Source organism: Acinonyx jubatus, chromosome D1 (assembly GCF_027475565.1).
Source record: "Acinonyx jubatus isolate Ajub_Pintada_27869175 chromosome D1, VMU_Ajub_asm_v1.0, whole genome shotgun sequence".
Classification (NCBI taxonomy): Eukaryota; Metazoa; Chordata; class Mammalia; order Carnivora; family Felidae; genus Acinonyx; species Acinonyx jubatus.
Window position 1 is genome coordinate 60493115 of NC_069390.1, and position 25080 is coordinate 60518194.

General features: G+C 49.1%; 1 protein-coding gene across 5 annotated transcripts in view; it reads right to left on the reverse strand.

Annotated features, from left to right (window-relative positions):
* Positions 1–25080, reverse strand: part of TENM4 (teneurin transmembrane protein 4) — a 2866770-nt gene that overhangs the window by 85944 nt on the left and 2755746 nt on the right. For all 5 annotated transcript variants that reach the window (XM_053202558.1, XM_053202562.1, XM_053202561.1 and 2 more), the window contains 2 exons: positions 22559–22705; positions 9528–9744 (listed from right to left, as the gene is read on the reverse strand). In XM_053202558.1, coding sequence (XP_053058533.1) covers positions 9528–9744; positions 22559–22705 — 364 coding nt within the window. The remainder of the gene's footprint in view (positions 1–9527; positions 9745–22558; positions 22706–25080) is intronic.

The window sequence follows — 25080 nt, forward strand, 5'->3', positions numbered from 1 at the left end:
ACAGGGGAGGAGGATCTGACAGGGGCATAGCCATGATGAGGTGGCTCCCAGGGGTGGCTGGATGTGGATGTCCTGTGTGTTACCAGGCAATAATGCCCAAGTTCCTGAGCAGAGCAGGGATGGAGCTCCAGGACCAGATGTGGCAAGGGTAGGAGCCTGGCAAGAGAAGGAAAGACTTGAGTCCTTGGGTGGCAGGGGTCCTGGGTTGCTCGTCTCAGGAACTGGGGCACAGAAAGTGAGGTTAGGATTCTGGGCCAGGGCAGAAACCCGCATCGCAGAGCTGGTAAGCCAATGGTCAGAGAGCAGAGCAGTTGAAGGACCTGAGACTGAGCAGCTGGGGCTGCTCTACGCCTTCTCTTTGGATTGGGGTTGGTGCTAGAGGCCTACAGGTTGGATGTGCGGGGTCCTGCCGGGGTGGGAGGGGAAGAGGGAGGCAGAGGCGGGGGAGGGGAAGGCAGGCAGGGGAGGCAGGTGGGCACAGCTCTCTCTTCTGCCAGAACACTGTCCTGAGGTAGCAGCTTCTGTCCACATCACAGCCCATCACAGCCCAGCACTGCGGGGCTCACTTGTAGCCAACTTTTGATGCCTCCAGGATCAGACTGGAGGGCTGGTTAGACTCACTGCAGAGGTATTTGATAAGTCCTGACCCTAAGAACTCCATTGAGGCCAGTCTTAGTAATGTGACGCATGGCTTTCCAATGTTTTTACTTCTTGTTGCTCGAAATTTATCAGGGTGCCATAAGTCCCTGATTTATAAACACTAGAATTACTGCTTGAGAGAGCCCTCGCTTAGGACTCAGGAGAGTCCTGTTCCTACCCTGCTGAGCCAAGAGCTTTCTCTGACCTCAAAGTTTCCTCTTCTACCTGATGATCTCAAGGTCCATTCACCTCTACCTGCCATGGTGCTACGGCATTTGCATCAATTCTATAACTACACTAATAGGCTTCTGGCTCAGATCCTCATTTTTCTCCCAGTTTTCACAGTGACACTAAAACCCATACAGATACTAATGTCCTTGCTAACGCTGATGCTAACTCTTGCTTTTAGTGGACAAGGGCCACTAACACTTATTGAATGCGTACTGCCCTGACACATAAGTGTTTTACATCTCATTTAATCCTCAGACATCCCCATGAGGTATGGGTTATTATCCTCATATGACAGATGGAGAAAGTGAGGCATAGAGTGAGGCTTGTTCAAGGTCATAACAGCTAGCAAAGGGTGGGGCCGGGATGCAAGCCCAGGCTACCTGCCTCTGAGGCTGGTGCTCTGAAGCACACAGACTTCTTGCACATCCTCTTTACATCACGCTGTACAGTATGAGATAGAAAGTCAGGGCAAGCTGGGGTTGTAGAGTTGTAGCAGAATCATGCTGTACGGATTTCTGAACTGAAGATGCCGAGATGGCAATATAAAGGACCAGGCAGGGAACGGAGGCTCGGCACATAGGCTCCAGAGGCATTCGGCTTGGCTTCCTGCTGGCCCTGCCACTTACGAGCCCTGTGTCTTTGGTGAGGTCACTCAATTCTCTGTGCCTCCGTTTCCCATCTATAAAAGAAGGCTGATGAAGTCCCTATGTCATCTGGTTTGGGGGGAGATGTAAAGGTGTTACTACTTAGGAAATGTACACACCATTTTCAACAATGCTGACACACAGAACATTCTTGGTAAACGTTAGGTGTCATTACTGAATGTGTGCTACGTGCCGGCCATCAGGCTTTCAGGTGTTTTAACTCATTTAATCTTCCAAACAACCTGCAGGGTGGGAATTGGTAGCCCCACATTACAGATGAGGAAATGGAGCCTTGCTCGCCTAAGGTCGTTTGCTCTCATTTGCCCGAAGACTTGAATGCAGTCCCTCCCCACAAAGACCCCGAGTGGTTCTCGCTTAAGCACAGCATCCTCTGCTAATGCCTCCTGTGATGGACAGCTAGGAACCGGCTCAAGCTACCAAGCAAACAGAGATTGTAATTCGGTTTTGAAATCAATAAAGGGATGATCAAGTGGCAGAGGAGGAGTTGTTAGCTGCTCATCAGGATGATGCGAGAAGTTGCTGCCTGCATCCTGAATTAAATTCACCTAGTTGCTTTATCATCATAAACATTCATTTCAATGTGGGGAGGGATTTTTTAAAAACCAACATGAATAATATATAATGGCTGGCATTTTGGAGGAAGCAGGATCCTTCCCTTCTTCCATCTTCCGTCAGGGTAATTCATCATTGTCTTTCTCCCTGCCCCCCTCTCCTTAAACTGATGGGGTAGCCTGTCAGCTCAGCTTGTTCTGAAACGCAGGAGTATAATTCAATAATAAATTCACTCAGAAGCCAGCTGTCAGGAAGCTGGTGTTTATTTGAGCTCCATTAGATGGTCTCTACTGCTCAGCCTCTCTGAGGGCTGGCTGAGGGCCGTCGAAGGCCTGGGGCTGGGGGATGCGGGTGGGGTGGCACGAAAGTGCTTTTCTGTAACTGCTCTGCCACTGATCCTTGCATGTCGCTTTATGTCTGCAGTGCGCTGAGAAAAGATTATGGTGCAGACATGATCTTTTTTCCCTCCTGTTATTTTTTTTCCCCCCTTGGAAACCCTGGCTTTCAAAATTCCTGGGAACCTTGTCTCTTTTTCTCTTTTTAAATGTTTATTTATTTTGAAGGAGAGAGAGAGAGAGTGAGTGAGCAAGCATGAGCTGGGGAGGGACAGACAGAGAGGGAGAGAGAGAATCCCACGCAGGTTTTGCACCGTCAGCACAGAGCCCAATGTGGGGCTCGAACTCATGAACTGTGAGATCATGACCTGAGCGGAAACCAGAGTTGGATGCTTAACCAACTGAGCCACCCAGGTGCCCTGAAACTTTGTGTCTTTATAAAGGATCTGAAGGAAATTCTGAAGACTTACATGGCACCAAGGTTATCTCACTTCTCTTTATAGCCAGTTTTAGGTCCTGAGATGAAAAACTCTGTTCTGGCTAGTGAACAGGTGAGGGGCTGACCTTTCTCAGTTCTGTATCTGTCTCGCTGCACAGTTCCCTATGTTCTTCCTTCTCCCACACGCCCCTTCTGTACACCAGGATCATATACCCCAGACTTCGTAAGACCATCTTGATTTCAAAGGTTAGAGAATGTCTCTTGACTTTGGATTTAGAAAACAGTATCACCATCATTATGCTCCAGCCACATTAAAATTCTCTCAATTCTCTGATTATCCCAGAAAGTCACGCTGGTTCCTCAGTCTAGAATGCATTTTTAAGTCCTGTTCAACTGAAGCCAACACTAAGCAATGCAGTTTATTCAGGAGCGTGCACGTGCAAACATACGGACAACCACGTTTCGTGCAATACATATCCTTGTCATGGTGCTGCACTAATATTTTCCATTCCACTGTACCCCATTTCTGTCTAAATTTACTTTTTTTAAAAAAATAGTTTCGACTCACTACATTGATTTCATGATGCACTAATGGGTTGTTGCGAGCTGAAGTGGGATAAATAATGTTTTAATGGCCAACCACCCTCACTAAAATCTTTGTTTCAGGCTAAAGGCCACGTCGTGCCGGAAGCTTCGTTCATTAGTTCACCTGCTGGTTTGTTCATTCATTTCCAGACGCAGCCCTGAGGTGTGCAGTGGGAGTGATGGCCATGCTTCTGAACTCGTGGGACGCTCTGTCTCTACTTCTCTTCAGGCACTCAGCACTGGCTGATTGGCTGATTCATTCTGCGATCTGTGTGGTTTAGCCTGGGCCAACCTCTGTGCTTGGCGCCAGGGGTTCAACAACTAACACAGTATGGGACACATGACATGCCCTCAAGGTAAGAGGGCATAGATGCGAATCTTTTTCTTGCAGGCCTTGCGCAGAGCAGTATTTACCAAGCAGAGCTTGTGTCGTGTGGCACCTCTGCTCCCCTCTGGGCCTGCCCCGTGTCCCCTCTCCATAGGGTCTGACCCTCTCTGTAGCACATGATCCTGTGCCTCCTTTGTGATAAATGACCTTATCATCCATCCCTCCTTTTTCTGAGTCCCCTGACTCCTCAAGTCTTTTCTCTTTGGGCTCAGTGTGTCCCATCAGCTGATTTTCATGGCAACTTCCCCTACCCAGCTTCCTCACCTGAGTGAGCTGATAACCTATTAGACTTAGAGGGGCCCAGAAAGGCTTGAGAACATCACGTTTCTCTCATCAATACAGCGTCTTCAAACACACCGTGAACTGATATTCAAGTAACTCAGGGGTGATTCTTTTTTGTCAGAACCTCTTCCTATAATCTGCTAACCTGTCTGGCATTGGCAATCCACAACTATTTGCTCAAGGGATCTGTCTGCCCTATGTCCAGCCTGTCCCTCCCAAGAGGAGATGCATCTAAAGTTGTGTCATACAGACAGAGCTGCCTTGAGTGTTCTCTGAGGAAGTAACGTCTCCTGCTTCCCTCCTTTTTCCAACCATCTGGCTCCAAGCTCCACACTCCGGGTCCTGTCACCTGCCCTCCCTGTATGGACGGTCAGTTGGGGATCCATCATCCACCTACAGACGTGAGTGGCCCCTTCCTTCCCACGCAGAGGGCACCCTACACTGTATTTTCCCCGTGACTCCAGGTGAGGGCCTCCACTGAGCAGATAGGGTGTGGGCCTCCAGGCTGGGAAAGAAAGTCGGTCTTCAAGCCATCTAATCTGGCGATGGCGGTTCTGTCTGCTCTGTCCCCTCCTACTTTAGACCCACATTCGATCAGCTGAAGCCATTCACATCTCTATCGCTTACGTGGAGTCGAGGACGACAGAGGCAGAACGTCAGGTAGAGCTACTGTATTCATTAAACCTGTGTAAAACACCTGCCCTGGGGACACGGAAGAGCCACAGGAGGCCTTCCTTACTCCAAGTCCTCCTGGCGGTCCTTCTGCTGCAGTTCTGAGTCAAGCTCTGTGCTCTCCTCCAAGGAGTCCAGCCCAGCTGAGCGCCTACTCTGCTTGGCTGGGGCCCTCGCTTGCCGAAGCGCTGCTGTTCATCCTCCCCTGAGGTCCCCCCCCCTGCCCCAGGGCCTCTGACGCCACCAGGGGTGCCGCACAGAAACGTAAGGGACCCCTCACGTGTCAGCCGTGGCTCTGGAGAACCTCCTGCTCTTAACTCGGCCCGGGTCAGGAGCCTCCGGGCTGGGAGGCTGCAGCCTGAAGGAGCAGCATCTCTGGGATTGCCTGTCATTGCGGGGCTCAGCGATGCTGCCGGGTCTCTGGGTGACAGCCTGCATCGTGAAGCCTGTTCCAAGGACTCGCACGCGGACTGTACAAGCTGTGCCACAGCATACGGGGTGCAGGAGAGTGTGGGGTTTTCTGTCAGGCCCTGGCCTTGTTACTGTTGCACACAGCCACCAGGTCGGGGCCGCCTGCCCATCAGAAACCCCCCTCTCTGGAGAAGTGCCACTGGATTCCTCCCTGACAAGGACCGCAGCTGACAGCAGGCTGGCACAAGGCTGCCTTTTCCCTTCCTCAAATAAGGATTCAACACCTCGCTCCTCTCTCGGTGCCTGCTGGACGTCCCTAGAGCGCAGGTCACTATCAAGCTGTACTTCCAGTTAAAAAAGTGGAGTGGGAAGCTCTTTTTCACACCATCACCACCACCACCGTCATCATCTTCGAATTAGCAGGCGTTTTTTGTGTGGTATCAGGTTACAACTGTATGTACTTTGTGTGTGTGTGTGTGTGTGTGTGTGTGTGTGTGTGGTTTTTTTTTTTTTTCATTCATTTAATTTTCCTGGCAACTCTGTAGACATTATTACCCGGCTCTTACGGATGAGGAAACTGAAGCTCAGAGAGGTTAAGGAATTTGCCCAAGGTCACACAGCTAGAAAGTGGATGTAACAGACTTTAAATCCAGTTTTCTGATTCCAAAGCTTGTGTTTCTTTCACTAGGCCATGCTACCGCCATAAACCTACCATTTACTGACCTCCTAGGTACCAAGTTCTGTGCCAGATGCTTTATTTCAGTTAACCCTTTCAATGGCATTCACGAAATAGTCACTGTTATTGCCAACTTATAATCGGAGGCCCATGCACAGAGGTTACATCGTTTCCTCTAAGGCCACACAGAGCTGGTGGGAGGGAAAGCCACAATTCAAACTCTGGGCACTTTCTAGCACTTTCTATCAAGCTGCCTTCCTTCACACGAGGGGAAGGAAAGTAAGCAACAACCCAAACTTGGTGTCAGGTGTTTCACTTATTCCAACTATGCACATGAGCACTAAATTGCTGGCCCAGATCAGAAAACGGAATACCCTGTGGGCAGTCCAACGAGAAAAGCATCTGATGCCTCATGTTTCCAGCTTGGGCTTGTTTTACATAAAAATCTGTCTGGAGATACTCCGTAGTGATAGATAGCTGCTCCTTGTGAATCTAGACCAGCGAGGAGCACAGACATAACGATGTGGCAAATATTAGCTAAAAGGAATTTTCACAGTAACATTTAGAAGCTTCTATTTACCCATTCATTTGTAGAGTGAATCCCGTATTCCAGGCCCTGCCCTAAGTATGACAGGTTTGGAGAGATGAATGGTCTCTGCCTTCAAAGCATCTGTAGTTTAACTGAAGGTGACAGATCCATAAACAATGATCTGGGAGCCGACTTCTCCTGCCTCTGCTGCTCATCTGTAATATGATTTTTAGCAGATGATTTAACCTCCCTGGACTCTGAATCCTCAGCCCCAAATTAAGGAAAATAGATAATGTATCCTCCCATCCTTCCTCCGTCCATCCCTCCCTTTCTCCTTCCTTTCTTCCATTCCTTCATTGTTCAAGGCAGTAAGTATGAGTATTTGTTTTGAGCATCTACTGAGCGCTAAAATGAGTAAGATGTGTTCCCTTCCTGGAGGAATCACTTTAGAGGGCTGGGAGACGTTCACATATTCGTTTTATTAAGTCACTTGCCCAGAGCCACGGATCCAGCGGTGGCAGAGCCAGGGTGTGAAACACAAACTGGCCTGACTCCGAGGCCTATAGTCTTCCCTCATGCTCGGAGGTCCATTTCTCCCGGTACAGGTTTCTCAAGCTCCCTGCTTGACAGGAACCTTCAGGCAGGTCAGACCCGCCAGAGCAACATCCTGAAATCCCCGTGTGGGTCCCGCCGTGATCTGTGGCACGTAAGCGGCAGGCTTGGTGCATCACCAGAAGACATGCAGGGGACATGGTCCCTGCTGGCACCGACCAGGATGGCATGGTCAGGGCACTCCTTAGGCACAGCAGCCACGGGCAGCCAAGCGGCCACAGTCCTATTCAGATCCCATAATGGGTCCGCTAAAGAAAGGCTGAGCAAGGACTATTCCCCTTGGTAGGAATAATCTTCAAACCTCCGGTTGATTAAAAGAACGCTTGCCACGGGAAGGCCCACAAGCACACAGACAAAATCACGCAACTGAATAAAAGAGCGGGAAGCTTCCTACCCGGGGACAAAAGCAGCGTTTCTGACCAAGATCAAAGAGTAGGTTTCTCCTCTCTCTAGCTCAGCTCCTGGCTCTGTCACTTGACCAGCCTGTGAATTTGGGAAGGTTATCTGACCTCTGAGGTTCTCAATATTCTGTGGGTAAGATGACAGATTTGTTGGAACAGCAAGCATTTTCATCTCTAACAAGGTTACACTTTGAATGCTTTTACCCACTCCTGTGATGCCTCTTCCACTGGCTTGGAGTGTTTCCCCCACCTCACCTTCCCCATCCTGTCCTTGTGGGGAGGGGGCTGGGGCAGTGGGAGGCCGTGCCCTGGACCCCACCCCCACCGCCGACCCCCTGGGTAGGTCTGCGTAGTGAAGCCCAGAGCCAGGGCTCCTTCCCGTCCCGGTAGGGAGGCCTTCTCCTTGCATTCCCAGTTACACTCTGGGGATGATACCGCCACTTCCCAGGGTGGCTTCCCCTCATTCCTTCTTAGTCCCTGCTCTTCTCCCCTCACACATTCTCCTGGAGCAGACTGCTGTGCGCTCCTGGTCTTGACTCCTGCTTGTTGCTGGCTCCCAGATCGATAACTCTAACGTCCGTGTGAGCTCCAGAACTGCTTATGAACTATGAACGTGTCTTGGGGGTCCTACTGAGGTGTGTCCCTTCCTTGCCCTTAGCATGCTCAGGATGGAGGTCATCACCTTGCTCCCAACCTTCCTGCTGCTCTCAGGTCCCCAGCCTGATGGAGAAGGCACCACCATCTATCTCCTGAGGCCTCTGAGTAAGAGACTTCTTTTTCCTGCATTCCTCAGGCCCAACTGATGACTAAGGCCTGCTGATTTCCCCTTTCATTATTAATTTTTCAAAGTTTATTTATTTATTTTGAGAAAGAGACATAGAGAGCAGAGGAAGGGCAGAGAGAGAGGGAGAGAGAGAGAAAATCTCAAGGAGGCACACTGTCAGCACAGAGCCCAATTCGGCTCACACTCACAAACTATGAGGTCTTGACCTGAAATGAAATCAAGAGTCGGATGCCGAACCAACTGAGCTACCCAGGCGCCCCAACTGCTGATCTCCCCCTTGAAACAGAACTTGAGGATGGCCTTCAACCTTCCTACCCTTCATTACAGCCCATTGTCCCTGCAGGGCTGGAACTCTCTGGCATGGAAGTCACGGACATAGAAGGGACACACTATGTAACTGCTGAATTGAACTGTGCTGACTCCTAGAGAAAGAGATGTCCCTATATTGGAAGACGGTCAAAAGAAATTCTTGTAAGTAGCTCCTTCTTGGATACTATGTCTCATTCACAGACGCTGGTCTGGGGAGCAGAGAACAGAGAGCTATCTTATGCTGGCTTCTGTGCCTTTTCAGGCCCCTGGTCTCTGCACAGCTGTTCCCTCTCCCTGGAACACCCTTCCTTCCCTGGCCAAGAGAACCATTTCTCATCTTTAAAACTCAGTTCTTAAGTAGTGGTTTCCCCCCACCCAGGAGTATCTCCTCTGTGTTCCCAGAGTACTACCCTGGGGGCACATTTCTTTCTGGCCTACCACACCGGGGCTCTTTTCATCCCCTTAGTGGACTGTAAGCGACCAATGAGCAGGGACTGTGCTCTATTCACCTCTGTGATTCCAGCACGGGATCTGGCACAGAGTGGACTGCAGCAAAAAACTGTCCAGTAGGGGACACAACTGAACACCTGTGAAGGAATGCATGGGCAGATGGCCTGAGATGCCAGTGGGGGCGCCCCCGCCCCCACAGCCTTCTGGACGGCAGCTCTGAGGCTGAACAGCGTTAAAGGGTTTCCGCTCGTCTGGAGCCTGCAGAATCAGTAATAGCTGACTGCAAAGAGAGTATTGATCCAAGATTCCCTTTGGACCTTTGATTTCTCACTCTCTCCATCTATCACCCAGCGGGAACAACAAAACTTTGCTCATTAAAATTCCAAATGCCTGGGATAGCAGTTTTCTAAATGTGGGTACCTGAGGCTGCTTCTCTGCTTCCCCTGACATTCCATCAAGAACCCTTCTGGCCTCCTCCCACCTCTCACCCACCCCAAACATGGCCCTCGAGGCGATTCAATTCTCCCGCAGACAGTCATGGCTGGATCTGAGGCCCAGCGGACTCACCCTCCGTCAAAGGGGTTCTCTCCCGGAATGATGTGTGTGCTGTCCCTGCCCACGAGGAACCTGATGCGGTCGTAGAAGGAGTGCAGGTTCTGCTGGGACACGGGGGCCTGTGTCTCCTGGATGATGTCCAGAGGGTCGGGGGAGCCCAGGCACAGCGGGTTGACGTGACAGAGGGGCTGGAGGCAGCAGTCGGGGTCCATGCAGTCCATCAAGCCATCTGCAGGGGAGACAGAGCATGAAGTTGACGGTGCTACGTCCCACCAGCCACGTTTGTCCACAGTGCCTTCACGTGCTTCTCTATTTGCCACTTGCTGGAAAACTTTAAGTGCCTGACATAAGCCAAGGCCTTTGCTGGGGACCAAGGGGATCCAGGCACTTCAGATCTGCTCCCACTAGCCTAACAGGAGAGACGGACAAGCAAGAGTACAGTGTGACACGCGTTTCTTTGTTGTTTTTTCTTTAAATTTGAAGGAATTACATGAGGGCCCAGAGGTGAGAGAACATACTGAACGTCTGAGCTGCTACACTCAGCTCAGAAGGTGAGGGGCGAACACAGGAAGAGGCCGTTGATGCTGGCCAAAGCAGAGGCGCGGGGGGCGGGGAGGGGGGGGTGGGGACTCGGGCCAGCTCAGGCAGTTTGCATTTCACCCCCGGGGGGATGGTGGGAGCTACTGGAAGGTTTAAAGCAGGGTGACACCATCTGATCTGCATCTCTGAAAGAACCGTCCCTGTGACAGGGAGAAGGGACTGCAGTTAGCCTAGAGCGGAAGCTGGGGGTTCCATAGTGGCGAGGGCATCTCTGAGGTTGCACAGAGCAAAGGTAGTGGTTGCTGAGACCAGAGCAGTGAACAGTGGAGGTGGAGATAAGCGGATGGTTTTGAGAGGTATTTAAGAGTTTGCTTAAACTAACTAGCTTTGGGGGTGAGGAAGAGACACTGTGATTTCCTGCATCTCTGCCGGCTGCCATGTAAACACAGGGAGACCCAGCTCCGCTTTCTGCGGGAGGGAGTCCCTGCATTTGCCTGTTGGCTTCAGGTCTCTGACCGAGGGGCTACTAGCAGGGAATGTCTTTGCCACATGGACGAATTTCTTCAGGACTGGAAATTGTATTACGGCTTCCAAGTTTCCCAAAGTACAAAGAAAGAAATCCAATCAGATCACAGATTTTTGGTCACATTAGTGCTTTTACAGGCACCCAATAGCATAGCTTACAAAGAATAACAAACCCAGGGATTAGAAGACACTGCACCAAGTGGGGGATAGGGAAAGCCCAGGGTGACAGTCTGGGTGCTTTGTGGGCAGAAAACAGTCTAAGGACTTGCATTCCCCTGGGTTCAAATTCTGCCTCTCTTGCTTTATTAGCTGTGTGACTTTGGGCAAGGTTCCCCACCCCCATGGGGACACAGATCCTGCTCTGGTTATCTCTGTTGTGTCCCCAGCACTTAGTACAAGTATTCAAACATGGCTGTTAAATAAATAAACCAAAGAGAATGGAATGGATTAACAAATGAAGCAGGGGATGAAACCAAATGACAGTGTCCATAAAAGCCAGGAAACCACCCGCTTCATTCAATCCACTTAAACAGTGCGGTATGGTGGATGGATCATGAGGCCAAGGCTGAAGTTCAAGTCCCAGAACTGTGGCTAAGAACACCCCTGGATGAATTCCTGCACTTACTCTCCGAGCCCCAGTCTCCTCATCACTGACATACCTCCGTCGCTTCTGTCTCCCTGGGTTTACGACAGAGGTGCTGCCCAGCAGAGCACTGCATTTGCACTGGCCAGATTTGGTGCCCCACGCGGCACCCCTAGGCCCCCTCCCCAGCCTCAGAGGTATTGCGGCCTCGGGCAAGCTCCCTGACCTGCCTGAAATCCAGTTTTTCCCCTTAGTCAATTAGGGACAAAAATCCCTTGTCTTTCTCACCCACTTTTGCATGGTATCCAAGACTTTATAACTTCCTTGAGGGCACCACACTGCAAAGTGCCTGGATTTCAGGGCCCAGACTGTCTGGGGCCAAATCTTGGCTCTGAAACTTACCACTGTGTGGCCTTGGGCAAGTTACTTAAACTCTCTGGCCTCTGTTTTGCACATGTCTCATAAGGGGATTGTAAAAGTGCCACATAAGTGTTTGTTACATAAATAGAAAACATAGTATATGTCCCCAAATCTAGCAGAGTACCCCATAAACAGTAAGTGCTTACTAAGGGCTTGTTCCCCTTGCTGTCCCTGAGTCTACGACACGGCTCATCAAAGCGAAGGGCCATTTGTTCTTTGCTCACCTGCCAGATTCATCCTGAGATGTGGAGGAAAGGGCTCCCCTCATCCCAGCGCTGTCCTGGGTCCTAACTTGTGGCTCCTGTCCCAGCTCCCAGATACACCCGCTAACTGCCTCGCAAAGCGCCTGTCTTCTCTTGCATCTCCTCCATCACACATTCCCACGCTGGCCCTGGCAGACGTCGCTTAAACACATAATTACAGCCCAAGCTGAGGGTTATTTGCATTCTGCTATTGATGTTAGCATGACAGATTCAGCTGCTGCATCCATAACTCTGCAGAAATGCTCCATTATTCAATCCCAGCGAGCAGGGACGCTGACCATTAAATCAGCCAGCACAATTGAAGGGCTGTGAAAAGTCATGGCTAATTTGAAATTTTATTAGCTATTGCCTGCTCTTGTTTACCAGAGAGAGCAGACCCTGGAAGCCAGTCTTTTACCTCTTTGTAAACACTCTGCTCTGTGGCACCCTAGAAGAACTGCTTTCTTTTCTCTAGTCCTGGGGGAAGGTTAGCCAGGAATTACTATTCTTATTATTTATATTATATTCAACGATGATGATCATGGACGTTGTGCTAAATGCTTGGCAATGAATGCTTTCAAGGACGTGTCCTCGAATCTCTCGAGCTCTGTGAAGTAGCCACTGTTGTCACCATCACGCTCGTTTTACAGAGAAGGAATCGGAGGCTCAAAGTACTAGAGTAAGTTGGTCAAGGTCATGTGGTCAGAGAAGCTGTCTTGGAATCCGAGCCCAGTTCTTTATAAGTATGAAAGGTTGAGACTTTTGGGAACTATTTTTTCTTAAGTGGAAAACATGAATTTACGAGTCTTGCTGAAATGGCACTCTTCCGTGCCCTTCTGGCTCCCAGGGCGACCTCCGTCACAGCACTCGCCCCCCAACCCTTGCTCTGCCATTTTGATTTTCTCTGTCTCCTTCCCCAGACATCGAGCTCCTGGAGATGAGGGCTGCCAGACTCCTTCCAGTAGCCCTGTGCCTCCTGCACTAGCTTCCCACTTCATCCTTGCTTCTGGCATCCCCATACTCCTTTTTCCTTTCCCTTTTAAAAACAAATTGTTGTTTCTTGTGATCAGAGGGTCTTTGCGATGATCCAGGTGGCCATTCTGCTGGAAATGAAAGTCTCAGCAAGGGCCCCGAGCTTCAGCTGGGCCCGTGTGTAAGAGGCACAGTCAGACCTACCTCACGGACGCTGAGGGGAGTGGATGAGATCATGGGTGTGGAGCACTTAGCATGACGACCAGCACCTAAGGACACGCTTGCTAAATAAGAGTCACTGTTAGCTCCTTGGCTGGGTGCTTCCTTGGACGGCTAGCCCCGTAACAGGCCTGTCCTGGGTCCCCACTCCATCACACACTTCAGGGCAGCCCTTTCTGGCTGCAGCCTGGCTGTGAAGAACTGAGGAGACAAAGATGGCCTAAGAGACGCACCTTCAAGTTAGGGAAGCAGAGACCCAGGGGACTTGAAGATCGGGCTTCTCTGAAATGGAGCCACGGCACACAAACAGGGCTCTCGTGAGGGACCTGGGACTGTGCAATTGCTCACTGTACACTTCAGAGGATGGACAGATGCCAGGCCAAGAGTTCTGTCTGCCAACGCCTTCCCAACTATTCACTTAGCAAATATTTGCAGAGCAGTAAACGTGGCCTAAACCTTTGCTAATAGAGACGATCATCTTGTTAAATGAAGCACCTATTTCAAAAATGACTGGGGCCCACAAAATTCTTATCAAAGGCTCAGTTTACAAGGTGAGCTTTCGTGCAAACCTCTCTATTTTCTTTTTTCAAGTTTATTTGAGAGCGAGAGAGAGCAAGAGACAGCATGTGTATGTGTGAACAGAGGAGGGGGGAGAGAGAGAGGGAGAGAGAATCCCAAGTAGGCCCATATGGAGCCCCAACACTGGGCTCGAACCCACGAACAGAACCATGAGATCATAACCTGAGCTAAAATCAAGAATTGGACCTTTAACTGACTGAGCCAATCAGGCACCCCCCCACCCCCGCCCCCATCTTCAAACACAGCATATGGCAGCCTGATACAGTGCGTGTGGCTACCCTGGAGGGAGATAGACTCTTCCACACTTTTGTTTTCTTAGGCATAGGTGACAGATTTTAGAAGAGTCATGTTAAGAGGAAAAAGCATGCTTTGGGGACAGAAAAGTAAATTTGGGGGTAGACTAGAAACACATCAATGTACAGTTTTCATGATTCTCTGGTTTGGCTAGTTTGGAAACATTTACATTTTCCAAGGACTTCATAGTTTACTTAATTGTATATTATACAGAAGTTGGCTGGCTTATATAATGTCCATGTTTCATTTGTATGCTATTCCCATTGAGAGACCCTCCTTATGGCAAACAGAAAAAAAAAAAAAACCCAGAAAAATAGTATTTTTCTGTTTCCTTAAAATTTTTAGTAAAACCCTCTTGAACTCTAAATATTACCTTTTGGGAGAGAACATTTTTTTCTCCAGAAATATTTTTCCCTCCTCTCTCTGCGTACATGGTGAAAGTAAAGGGGGCAGAGGGAAATGTTAGACGCCATTCGGGCTCCTGGAGGTTGGAGGGCAGCAATGCCTCCGGAGGGACTAGAGGGCAAAGGAAAGAGGGAAGGAAGTATCCAGAAAAAAGTCAGACTAGAAATTAAAAAGAAAGATATAAAAGAGGGAGGGAGGGAGGGAGGAAAAAACCAGGGGAAAAAAAATGCAGGTCTCTGGGCATACTAAACGAACATCCCAAAGCAGGTCAAGTACATGTGACCTTGAACTTGAAGCCCTCCAGGGCTAAAATGCTGCATGGTCCACTGAGCGCTCACTGCCTTTTGCCAATATTTCCATCTAAGTGCTACCCACTTGAGGATGAGGGCTATGCTGTTTCCTCTAGCCCCCTCCTCAGTGCGTGCCCTGCTGGTGGGTGTCAAGTGACCTTGAGAACTGGGGAGTAGGGAACATGAGAGAAAAAAATAAAACAGTCCAGAAGCCCAAAGAGCCAGTTCCTTCCCTGGCTCTGTCACTTTCTGGGGGTGAGACCTTTGGCACTTCCCTTCCTATGTCTGAAATGTCATTTATTCATATGGAACCAGGATAATAAGCTGTATCAGTCCCTCAGGATTGCTGAAGGTTTCCTGGGTTGTAAAGAGTAAGTGAGTCATTCACTGAGGTGCTAGTGTCCTCCCCACGCCTGTGGCTGGTCCCTGGAGTCTCCTCTGCAGACATGTGCTGCAGCCCAGGGCTGGGTGAGGTCCTCTGCCATCAGTCACCATCCTGAGTGGCAGCGGCTTTCTGCTCATTTTGTGATCTTAACTGCTGCCAGTGAGTGGTGGGCCCTTGGGTGACTCATCCCCCCATCTGATGTCAGTGTCCTCCTCGGTTAGACAGAGGGTAGATAGGGCAGCCTCTGGGGTCTAACCTGCAGGACAGCCACCTCCTGGCCTTTCTATGCAGCAGGCCCATCTCCCCTGATGGCTGGCCTACAGAAACTTCCACAGAAAGTGAAAGGTGTGCCTGAGGGTCCTTTTGAAGTTGGTGACTCAGCTAGCCTTCTTATCTTTACCAGGGAGGACCGTGGGGCTCAGGTTAAATGAGTTACTCAATGTCCTAGTGCTGGTGAGGTGTGGCGGAGTTGGGAATTGGGTTTCTTATCTTTCTCCAAATCCAGCTGTTCGGCACTATCCTATAGTCTACGTCTTTATCAATGCTTTGGACATTCTGGTCCTTCCACAGAGGGCAGGAACTGACTTGTTTATTTCTCTATCCCAAATGCATAGCACAGAGCCTTGCACACAGTGAGCATCACATTTGTTGAATGAATGAACAAACGAATGAATGATTATATGAGGACTCCGAATCAAACAGCTCAATCACGTTGGCAGGCCCATTGAGGGCCGTGGGTGTGGTGGAAGCCAGTCCCCCCAGTAGGATTTCATTCCTCTCCTTAGAAAGGAGGCATGGGGGCAGGCCCTGCACCAGGCACTGGACAAACAGGGAGAAAACGGTCATGCCTTTGCAGGAGTCGGTGTTCTGGGTCAGCCAGGGACCAAAGAGCACTGGGAAAGAAGGTCGAGATGGGGCTAGGGAAGCCTGGAGGTGGGAACCCAGCTTGGGCTGAGGGCTGGCATATTTCCTGGAAGACAGAATGCTTAAACTAGGACTAGAGGCATGGACGTGAACAAGCCAAAAGGAGAACAGAGCTGAGAGTGGGTCCGGGAAATCCACGAACTAGGAAACTCTTTGCATCACAGTTGTTTGCACGTTCCTTACACTCATGGACCCTTAACTCCTGCCCCAGCTCCACAACCCAGCAGCCAGCCTCATCTCGCAGTTGTCTGTAGTCTGGCCGCACAGTGGCTTCCAGGGAGGCCCTGGGCGTGGGGGGTGGAATATGCCTCCCTCTCTGTACACATCGGGAAGAAGGTTTTGTCATTTGCTATAATAAATTCTGTGCCTTCTTTGAAAAGGCTTGCAAAATCTCTATCTGCCCCTTGGAACACAAGATTTTTAAAGGTCAATTTCTCTCTTGTCTCTTATCACAAGAAATGTGGTTTAGAGATAGTCTGAAGGGTTTCCAAATTCTATGGCCTTATGTGAGCTCTCCGTTCTAGCAATGGGAAATGGGGAGGAGGAAGGAGGGCAGAGAGCTTTGTTCTCTGTTTTCCTGAAACTTCTCCTTCCAGGTGGCATCTATCAGTGATCTGTATTGCAATCCATGATCGTTTTTCATGGGGCCGACAGTACCTGAAGGGCTTAGCACACCTTGAAGCTGCTTACAAATCCTTCATCCAAAGGGTCTGGTTGTTTTAGAATCCAGTGGATTTTATATTCTGGCTTCTTCTTTTTTAAATACCCATTCCATTCTAAACCTAGCTCTCCTGCTGTCACTGTGTGACACTGGGCAAATAGCTTCAGCTCACGGAGCCTCAGTTTCCCTGCATGGAAATGTCTGTCTTGCAGGTTTGTTGTGAAGGGCTAGACATCACGTCCACAGAGCATCCAGTACAGTGCCTGGCACGGAGGGGATGCTCCCTATATTATGGCCAGTACTTTCCTTTTTGAACACCTGAATTATTTTCTTTCTAGCAATGAGCATGTGACAGTTTGGAATACACATTTTAATCAACAGATGAAAAAGGTTCGAAATACATTATTATATGGAGAAGCATTATAATTGTAAGTAAAATAAGTAGAGTGTAAAATTTCATAGACAGCATCATTTCAATTTTTAAAAATAATTATTTATAGATGGCTATATATTTATTTTATAATAAATATCATGCTTCTGTGCTTACAGATGGAAAGGCACAGGAGAATGAGAAGTGATATTTGCAGGTGAGGGACTGAGGCTTAGAGAGGCTGAGGAGCCCACACAGGGGCAATGCAGCAAGCATGCCGGGGTTTGAATCCAGAACATCTGGGCACAGATCCTGTACTTTAAAAAAAAATTCTTTTTAAAGTTTATTTGTTTGAGAGACAGATCGAGTGGGGAAGGGGCACAGAGGGAGAGAGAGAATCCCAAGCAGGCTCTACACTGACAGCATGGATGGAGCCTGATGCGGGGCTCGAACTCACGACGGTGACATCATAACCAAGAGTCAGACTCATAACCACTGAGCCACCCAGGTGCCTGCCTCCCCCCTCCCCCACCCCACCCCAATCCTGCACTTTTTTTTTTAAGTGTTTATTTATTTTTGAGATAGAGAGAGACAGAGCATGAACAGGGGAGGGTCAGAGAGAGAGGGAGACACAGAATCTGAAGCAGGCTCCAGGCTCTGAGCTGTCAGCACAGAGCCCGACGCGGGGCTCGAACTCATGGACCGTGAGATCATGACCTGAGCCAAAGTCAGCCGCTTAACCGACTGAGCCACCCAGGCGCCCCCAATCCTGCACTTTTAATCACTGTGCTGTGTTGCCTCTCAGGCACTTCGGGATTTTTTTTTTTTTTTTTTTGACAAGGAGAGAGAGGGAGAGAAAGAGAGAGAGGGAGGGAGTTTGTGCGCTCTCGTGCATGGTAGTAAGGGAGGGGCACAGGGAAAGGGAGAGAGAATCTCAAGCAGGCTTCCAACTGAGCACAGAGCCCTACGAGGGGCTCTCCATCTCATGACCTTGAGATCACAACCTGAGCCGAAATCAAGAGTCCGATGCTCAACCAAGTGAGCCACCCAGGTGCCCCTGCCTTTCAGGCACTTTGAATACAACATTTACAATCCTCACAGTGACCCTGTAAGGCAGGCATTAATTACTACTCTCATTTTACAGTCACTTCGCACCTTAGGGCCACAGTTCACCATCCCTGAAATGGACATGAAATGAGCAACCGCCCCCTCCCCCCCCCCCCAACCATCAGAGGGTCACTACGAGAGGGACGAGAGGATGCATGCGACAGCACTTCCTGAAGGGTTTCATAGCTGGTACTATATGAAGAAGGCACCTCTTGTTAGGTGGGGCACACAGAGAAGTTCACAGTGAGTGTTAGGCCTGGGCCTCTGCCGGCTGGCTTTGCTCGGCCATCTTACCAACCAGTGTTCTGGTGACATCTTGCAGGCAGGTTAAGGGTGAAGGTAGCCCCAACAGAGGATCAGTGCACTGGGAGTCACTGTGTCACATTCAGGATCTGTTTTCTGGTTTTATACACCATGACCACACATGAAAACAAAAACGACCTAATAACGCTAAGCCCAGCTCAACCATACTGTGAACTTTTTTTTTTTTTTGTCTCATAGTTTAAAAATACCTCAACAGCATTCTTCACGAAGCTTGAAATTCAAGTTTAATTTAGAAAGGACTGCCTTAAGCCTAGCAAATTGGGAAAGAAGAGAAACCAGAAGTTCTCAGATAACTTGAAGAGCTGCAGTTGGGTTTACCATGGAACCACGAGTCTGAAGTCTGGGCACACTGAAGAGATAGCGTGGCCAGACCTCCCAGACTATGACAGTTTCTGCCACCCATCAGCCGTGTCACTCGGGCAAATACTTCCCCTCACTAAGCCCCAGTTTCCTCATTATACAGAAATAGTAAGGGGATAATAACACCACATACCTCGAGGGTTACTGGGTGGATGCATAATTGCTCTGCAAACTGTAAAATGGCATACAGATTATCATTCTCAGCCCCTCGTCGGCTTTGGGAACTGTAGTAGCCTATTTAAATTCCTGCATTTCTAGGAAGAGGATGAATTGCTAGAAGGCAGAAGTACTGTAGGGTTACGAGGCCACGTGGAATGGCCCAAGAGTCTTGGGCCCTAGCGCAGGCCATGTTACTCACTTCCTGTGTGATGGAACACCCCCTCTTTGGGCTCCAGTTTCCCTGCCTGCAACACGCAGGGAGGAGGAGGAGGGGGCTGCAGTGTCTCTTCCAGTCCTGTTCCTCGACATTAAACTCTGCCATTTCCTTCTCCGAGCCCCCGTGTCACATCAGCCGAGAACAACACTCAGCTAGACTCTAACGCTTTCCCTGCCACCCTGCCTTATTTATCTGGAATTATGCTGTGTTCCACATCGTGGCTGAAAGGCACGTATTCCATTCTGTCTCCACTAGATTGGGTTGTTAGGATAGCAATTTCTTCCAAATGACTGTGGGCTTCCTAAGGGAGAAAGACTGGGCCACGTTCACTGGTTCTTTCTATCCCCTCAGAAAGGAGCATGGGGTCTTGGAGAAAGTAGGAGCCCAGCAAATGTGTGCTTGACAGAACTGAAAACAGCCCAGTGCTAAATATGGCTCACTCTGTGATGCCTTGTATAGCCTGCCCCATTCCTCCCTCCACCAAAACTGCTCCCGTTTGGCCAAGACTGAGGGTAATAGGCCAGCGAGGATAGGCTTGCCCCCTCCAGTACTAGAGGACAGTCTACTCCCCATGGCTGTTTCCTCTGTGCTGCCCTGCAAAGCAGGGACCTCATGCACCATCTCCTTAGCTCCCCCAATGGGTGGAGAACCCACCAAGCTGAAAGGACCCTGGGTAAGACATTTCCTCATTTTACAGTTGAGAACACAAAACCAAGCTTGCTTAACAATCTGGTCTCCCAGGCTAGCTGTCTTCCCAACCATGATGACCCATGAATGTCTTCCTGGCTAGACTGGAGGCCTCACAGGACAGGAAGCATATCACAGTTCCCAGTAGGGTGCTCAGGCAAGTGATAATATCAGTTGAAAGACTGGATACTCCTTCACCACAGCAATTATCTTATTGCAATGCAATTGCAGGCTGCTTATCTCTCCCTCCAGACCATGAACTTCATAAGGGCAGGGACCATGTCTTATTTGTCTCTGAAACTCCAGGATGCAGGACAGGGCCTGATGCATAGTAGACATTCATTTAATGTTGGTTGAGTACGTGAATGAGCTCAGGTTACGATGCTACCATATGGCTTTGTTAAGAGGTATGTAAAAGCTTGTCCCAGTCTGTAACATGCTCCATAAATGCAAGAGGTCTAATCCCTGTACTTGAGGATTTTCTGGTTGTTCTTTTCTAGTCCCTGCTGGTTTATCTCTCAGAGCGCCTGGAGGAGGCTACATTCCTCTGGGGTCTGGATCAACCCTGTTTCCTATGATGGGAAGCTCTTTCTCCCACTGAAGCTGTGGGGCTTTGGGCTCTCGTGTGTCCCTGCCCCGTGCAAACACTGGCGAGTTTTAGCCCTGGGAGGGCAGGCTGAAGGATGGTAAACAGGATACACAAGGGTTGTGCTTCATGTGAGGCAACAGACGAACCTTGTTTTATAACCTATTCTTGTATGTGTGCCCTCTCCCCACATTTGTCAAGGACACACGGTTCCTTTGCTGCCCAGATGCTCAACAGCTGTTTGAGGGCTTTGGCCAAGACCCTGCATTCCTGACAGGGGAATGACTTCATGGTGCAGCTCCTGTCCCCTTCTCTTCTAACTACGTGAAGTTATTGTTGGCCATTGGAATTGTGTCTACAGGCAAAGTAAAGGAGAAGGCTGGGGAGCGATGCAGATAATGTAGGCTGACACCTCTTTCCTATGAAGAGCAAATATTATCGCACTTCTTCTTGCCTGAAGACAAGGAGGCTTGGTGCCCTTCAGTGCTTTGCTCTGCCTTTGCCCAGGACAATTTCTCTGAACAGAAAGCCCCTTCCTTTCCAGGAAACACCTTCCAGGTGAATGTTTCTCTGCTCCTACACCGACCAATAGAGGACTCTGTAACAGTATCCCACTGTCCACTAGCACTTCACCTTGGACTTTTCTCCCCCATCTGAATTCCTGGAGCACAGGGACAGGACTCTGTCATCTCTGTGCCTGGCCTGGGACCTGGCCCCACAAGAGGAGCCCTGGATATTTATGGAACACAGGAATTAATGGACTCCCTAAGTTTCAGATTGATTAAGGGACATTTTGACCCTGCAAGTTCTCAAGAGGAGAACTTGAACCTGCTCTCTCTGCTTATCTGCCAAGGCCCAATCCTATGAGCTCCTTGTTGACAACTATTCCACAAGGCCCTGACTGGCACATAGGCCTGACCACCTCCTGGATGTAGGCAGCAGGGAGATGGACTGAAAACTGGTTCAGACAAAGACCAGTGGTCTGAAATAGCCCTTTCCAAACTGCTGTAGCCAACTGAAAGCAAATGAACCAGAATAATCACAATAAACCCCCACATGGCCTTTTAATCTGTATGGTGCTCTGAGATTGTAGAATCACACTAAGTAGAAAATTCCCAGAGGTTGGGATGCTGAGTTTCTGGCCTGCTGATTTCCTAATCTGTGCTGTACATTAGAAAGTCCCTTAGTATAAATGCAAAAACACATTTGGATTAGGCCAGCTGTTAGGTCATCGTTAGAAAGAAAGGGTCGACTGTTTCCTTTTTTTTTTTTTTTTTTTTTCATTTCTCTGTTTTTAATCTCTCCTACTAACTCCCTGAGATTAGGAGAATTAGGAAGAATCAACCTATCTTCCAGGAGAGAAAGTAGGGCACATCGTGATTATATTTATCCAAGGTAACACAACAGAAAGACAAAGGCTAATTCTAGACTAATTTAAGGACTGGAATGGTCCTCATGATCCAACTGCCTTATTTTATAAATAGGGAGTGTGAGGCCCAGAGAAATCAAGTAACCTGCTTAGGGACACACAGAGGTCAAAGACAAATGGAGATTGGAACCCTGGTCTCTTCTGTCTCAGCTAGGAAATGTTCCACAAGACTAGGCCACTCCTCTTTAGGGGCTTGACTGTGTAGCACTTGGGAAAAAACAAAAACAAAAAAAACCTATTAACTAAGACCAACTCTATTATAAACCCACGGGAACACAGGATGTGGGGCAAGGTGACTCAGTGAGGGTATTACCAGAATGAGGGGAGAAGGGGCGTCAACCGAAGGGAACTCAAGCTCCCTCCCCTGGAGAGGCGTCCTTTCTGCCACTTTTTGTAACACAAAACTGGATGGCCTCTTCTTGTCCATTTCCAGTGAGGGGGACTTCATGACTTTGCCAGGTAAATCATCCCACTATTGAGTTGCTAGAAAATTCTTTCTTCCATATGCCTTCTCCCCTGCACTTGCTGTCAGATGGCAATTAATTTTATTTACATTAGTTCATTTAAATTAAGATGGAACAAGTGGAGATACGTACTTATTCCTTAGACCACATGTGCAGTTTTCTGCTTGCCCTGCAGGCCTCCTTGACTGGACAGCTGGTATGCCAGGGGTCTGTGGCCTCGATAATGCCCACCCGCCACCCTGTGGCCTCACCCTGACCCCCCACTGGAGCTGCATGGGGCCCCTGGGTGCCGAAGCCTTACCTCCATCATTGTCTTTGCTGTCACCACAGGCGGTTTCCATGGATGTGTCACAGCCCGCTCCTCTCCAGCCCAGCTGGCAGACACAGTGCCACCCGTTGAGGTCCAAGGTACATCTGCCGTTGCCATTGCACAACCCAGGGCAACCCTCTGCAAGGCAAAGCACGCAGAATCGAGGTCTGATCGTCCGCAGCCACCTGCAGTCACACACACTCACGCTCTTCCTGCCTGCTTGGAAAATGCTCTCACATCCTTCAGCATATCGATGCCCCTGGCACCCGGGGAAGATGGATCGCTAGGAACTGCCCCTTTGCTGAGAGGGCCACTGAGAGGCAGAGGCGAAAGGACTTGCTAGGTCCGCACGGTTAGGAAGCTGGAAAGTGCTGGGGGTAGGTCTGAAAGTCACGCCTTCGGCATCTGAAATCCTCCCTTTCAAAAGTGATCAGGATTCCCAAGGGTGGGTCAGTGGATGTGAGCCTGTCAGAATGTGAGTGGTGGAAACTTTTGCCTGATCCTTGCTCCATGTTCACTCCTGTGTATCTTTCCTGTTTCTGGGGGGCTGTTTGGAATGAAGCGATCATCCCCCCCAGTATACTTCTCATGTTCCCTCAGCACTGCTGGGTCTCATTCTAAAAGGGCTATGCTTTTTTCAGCACTGGTTACTGGGTCAATCGTATTGGACCCTAGGCTTCTCATTTACTTTGTCCTGTTTTCTCCTAAGCTGTCTTTGCTTTGAGGAAGGGTCCTTAGGTCTCTTGCTTCCCATCTTATCTATAGCTCCTAAGAAGAGGGTTCGGCATGCATAAAACCCCGGAGACTACCATGAAGACAGACTAACTAGGGCCGTCTGTGTTTGCAAATGCAGGTACAGGCAAGCTGCCCTTCCCTAATGTAGTTCATCTGTACATCTGTGTGCCTGTCTGTCATTTATTAAGCACCTTCTCTGGGCCAGCCCTGGAGGTATAGAGATGAATAAGACCTAGTTCTTATTCTTGAGGAGCATGCAGCCTATCAAAGGAGACAGATTTGTATAAGCAAAATATTTCACTGCTACGTGCCCTCGGGGAGATGTACAAAATATGGTGGGAACCTGATACAGGAGTGACCATCTGTCTGGGAGAACCTCGGGTGATTTCATCAAGAAGGGTCAGGCAATGTTTAGACTCTGCCTCGGTTCTGCTTTGCCCAACAAATAAGGTGGGGAGTTATTATTACTTGTCAGGTAGATTTACAGGTTTTTTATTACCACCTTTTGAAACACTTCTGAGTTTGGGGCTCAGGAATCTATGTCTGAGAATCTGCTAAGTTACACGGTTCACTTCAGCTTCTATTTTGCCACTTGGTTTTCATTCAAGTCCTCATTTTAACATCCGCTAGCTCCTTTCTCAGAGCAGCTATCAAAAAACAGCTTTCGCTGGCATGCCTTCTGCGTTTTCTCTCTACCCCTGCTTGGTCTCAGGGAAAGGTATGGACGCGAAAGTCATCTATAAAACTTAATTCATTATTATGAGCAGCAGACTGCTACGAATATGGCTACCGACTGAATTTTGCCAGGGAGTAACTGAAAATTGGCCCATTATTCTTAAATGGGACAAATGCGAATGTAGCTGTTCAGTAAAAGACGTAGGCCGAGGTACGGACTCACTGAGTGAACCATCAATTAGAATATAAAACTTTAGTGTTTCAAGGACCTTTGGTAGTTGCCTTTTATTGCAAAGTAAAAGAAAGGAGCACGTTCCTTTGTATTTGAGATGTTCAAACAGCAACCAATCCATCTGGCCACGGTGTTTGTCATTCAAAGGAAGGAACATTTATTGACCATGCACTCCAAGCCTAGCAGGATCCTTCCAGAAGTTTAGAAGCAGTGCTGTGGTCTTTGCACAGCAGAAGCCTGTTGGGAAAGGTGGGAAGCCACCAGCACGGTCACCCCAAAAGTGATCGAGAAAGCAGTCGTAAAGGCGCAGGAGCAGTGCTGTGCATGCAGGTGATTACCCAGCCATCCTGATCTGACCAGCCGCCCTTCCTGGCCAAAACCATTGCAGACTCCCTCTTTCCCCAGTCAGTCCCATTTAAATGTTTATCCATCCTGCTGGGATTGCCTTTCAATTGAGCCTCATTTGTATTTGAAATCAGTCTTGGAGGAAGTAGAGTCCAATTGTTAAGAATGGTAGTGGACCGCTTTCTCTTGCTCCAAGATGTAGCCTCCTGTGAGATGCAAAGAACACCCCTTGTGCGAGAGCACGGACCCGGAAGCCCTATCAGTCTGGTTCCGTCACTCAGTGGCTTTTATGACCCAAGCACCTTATTTAATTTCTTTGAGCCTCAGCCTACTTATAAAATGGGGCTGTTCATGGGATTAAATAAGATAGTGTATGCATGAAGCACAGAGTCTGACATACAGCTTGAACACAATATCTGAGTCTTCTACTGACCTTTTTCACCTTCTATTTTGAGTAAAGGGCACACAGTATCATAAGTCGTACCCATAATCATACACAGGGCTCATAGAAAGGCAATACAGAAAC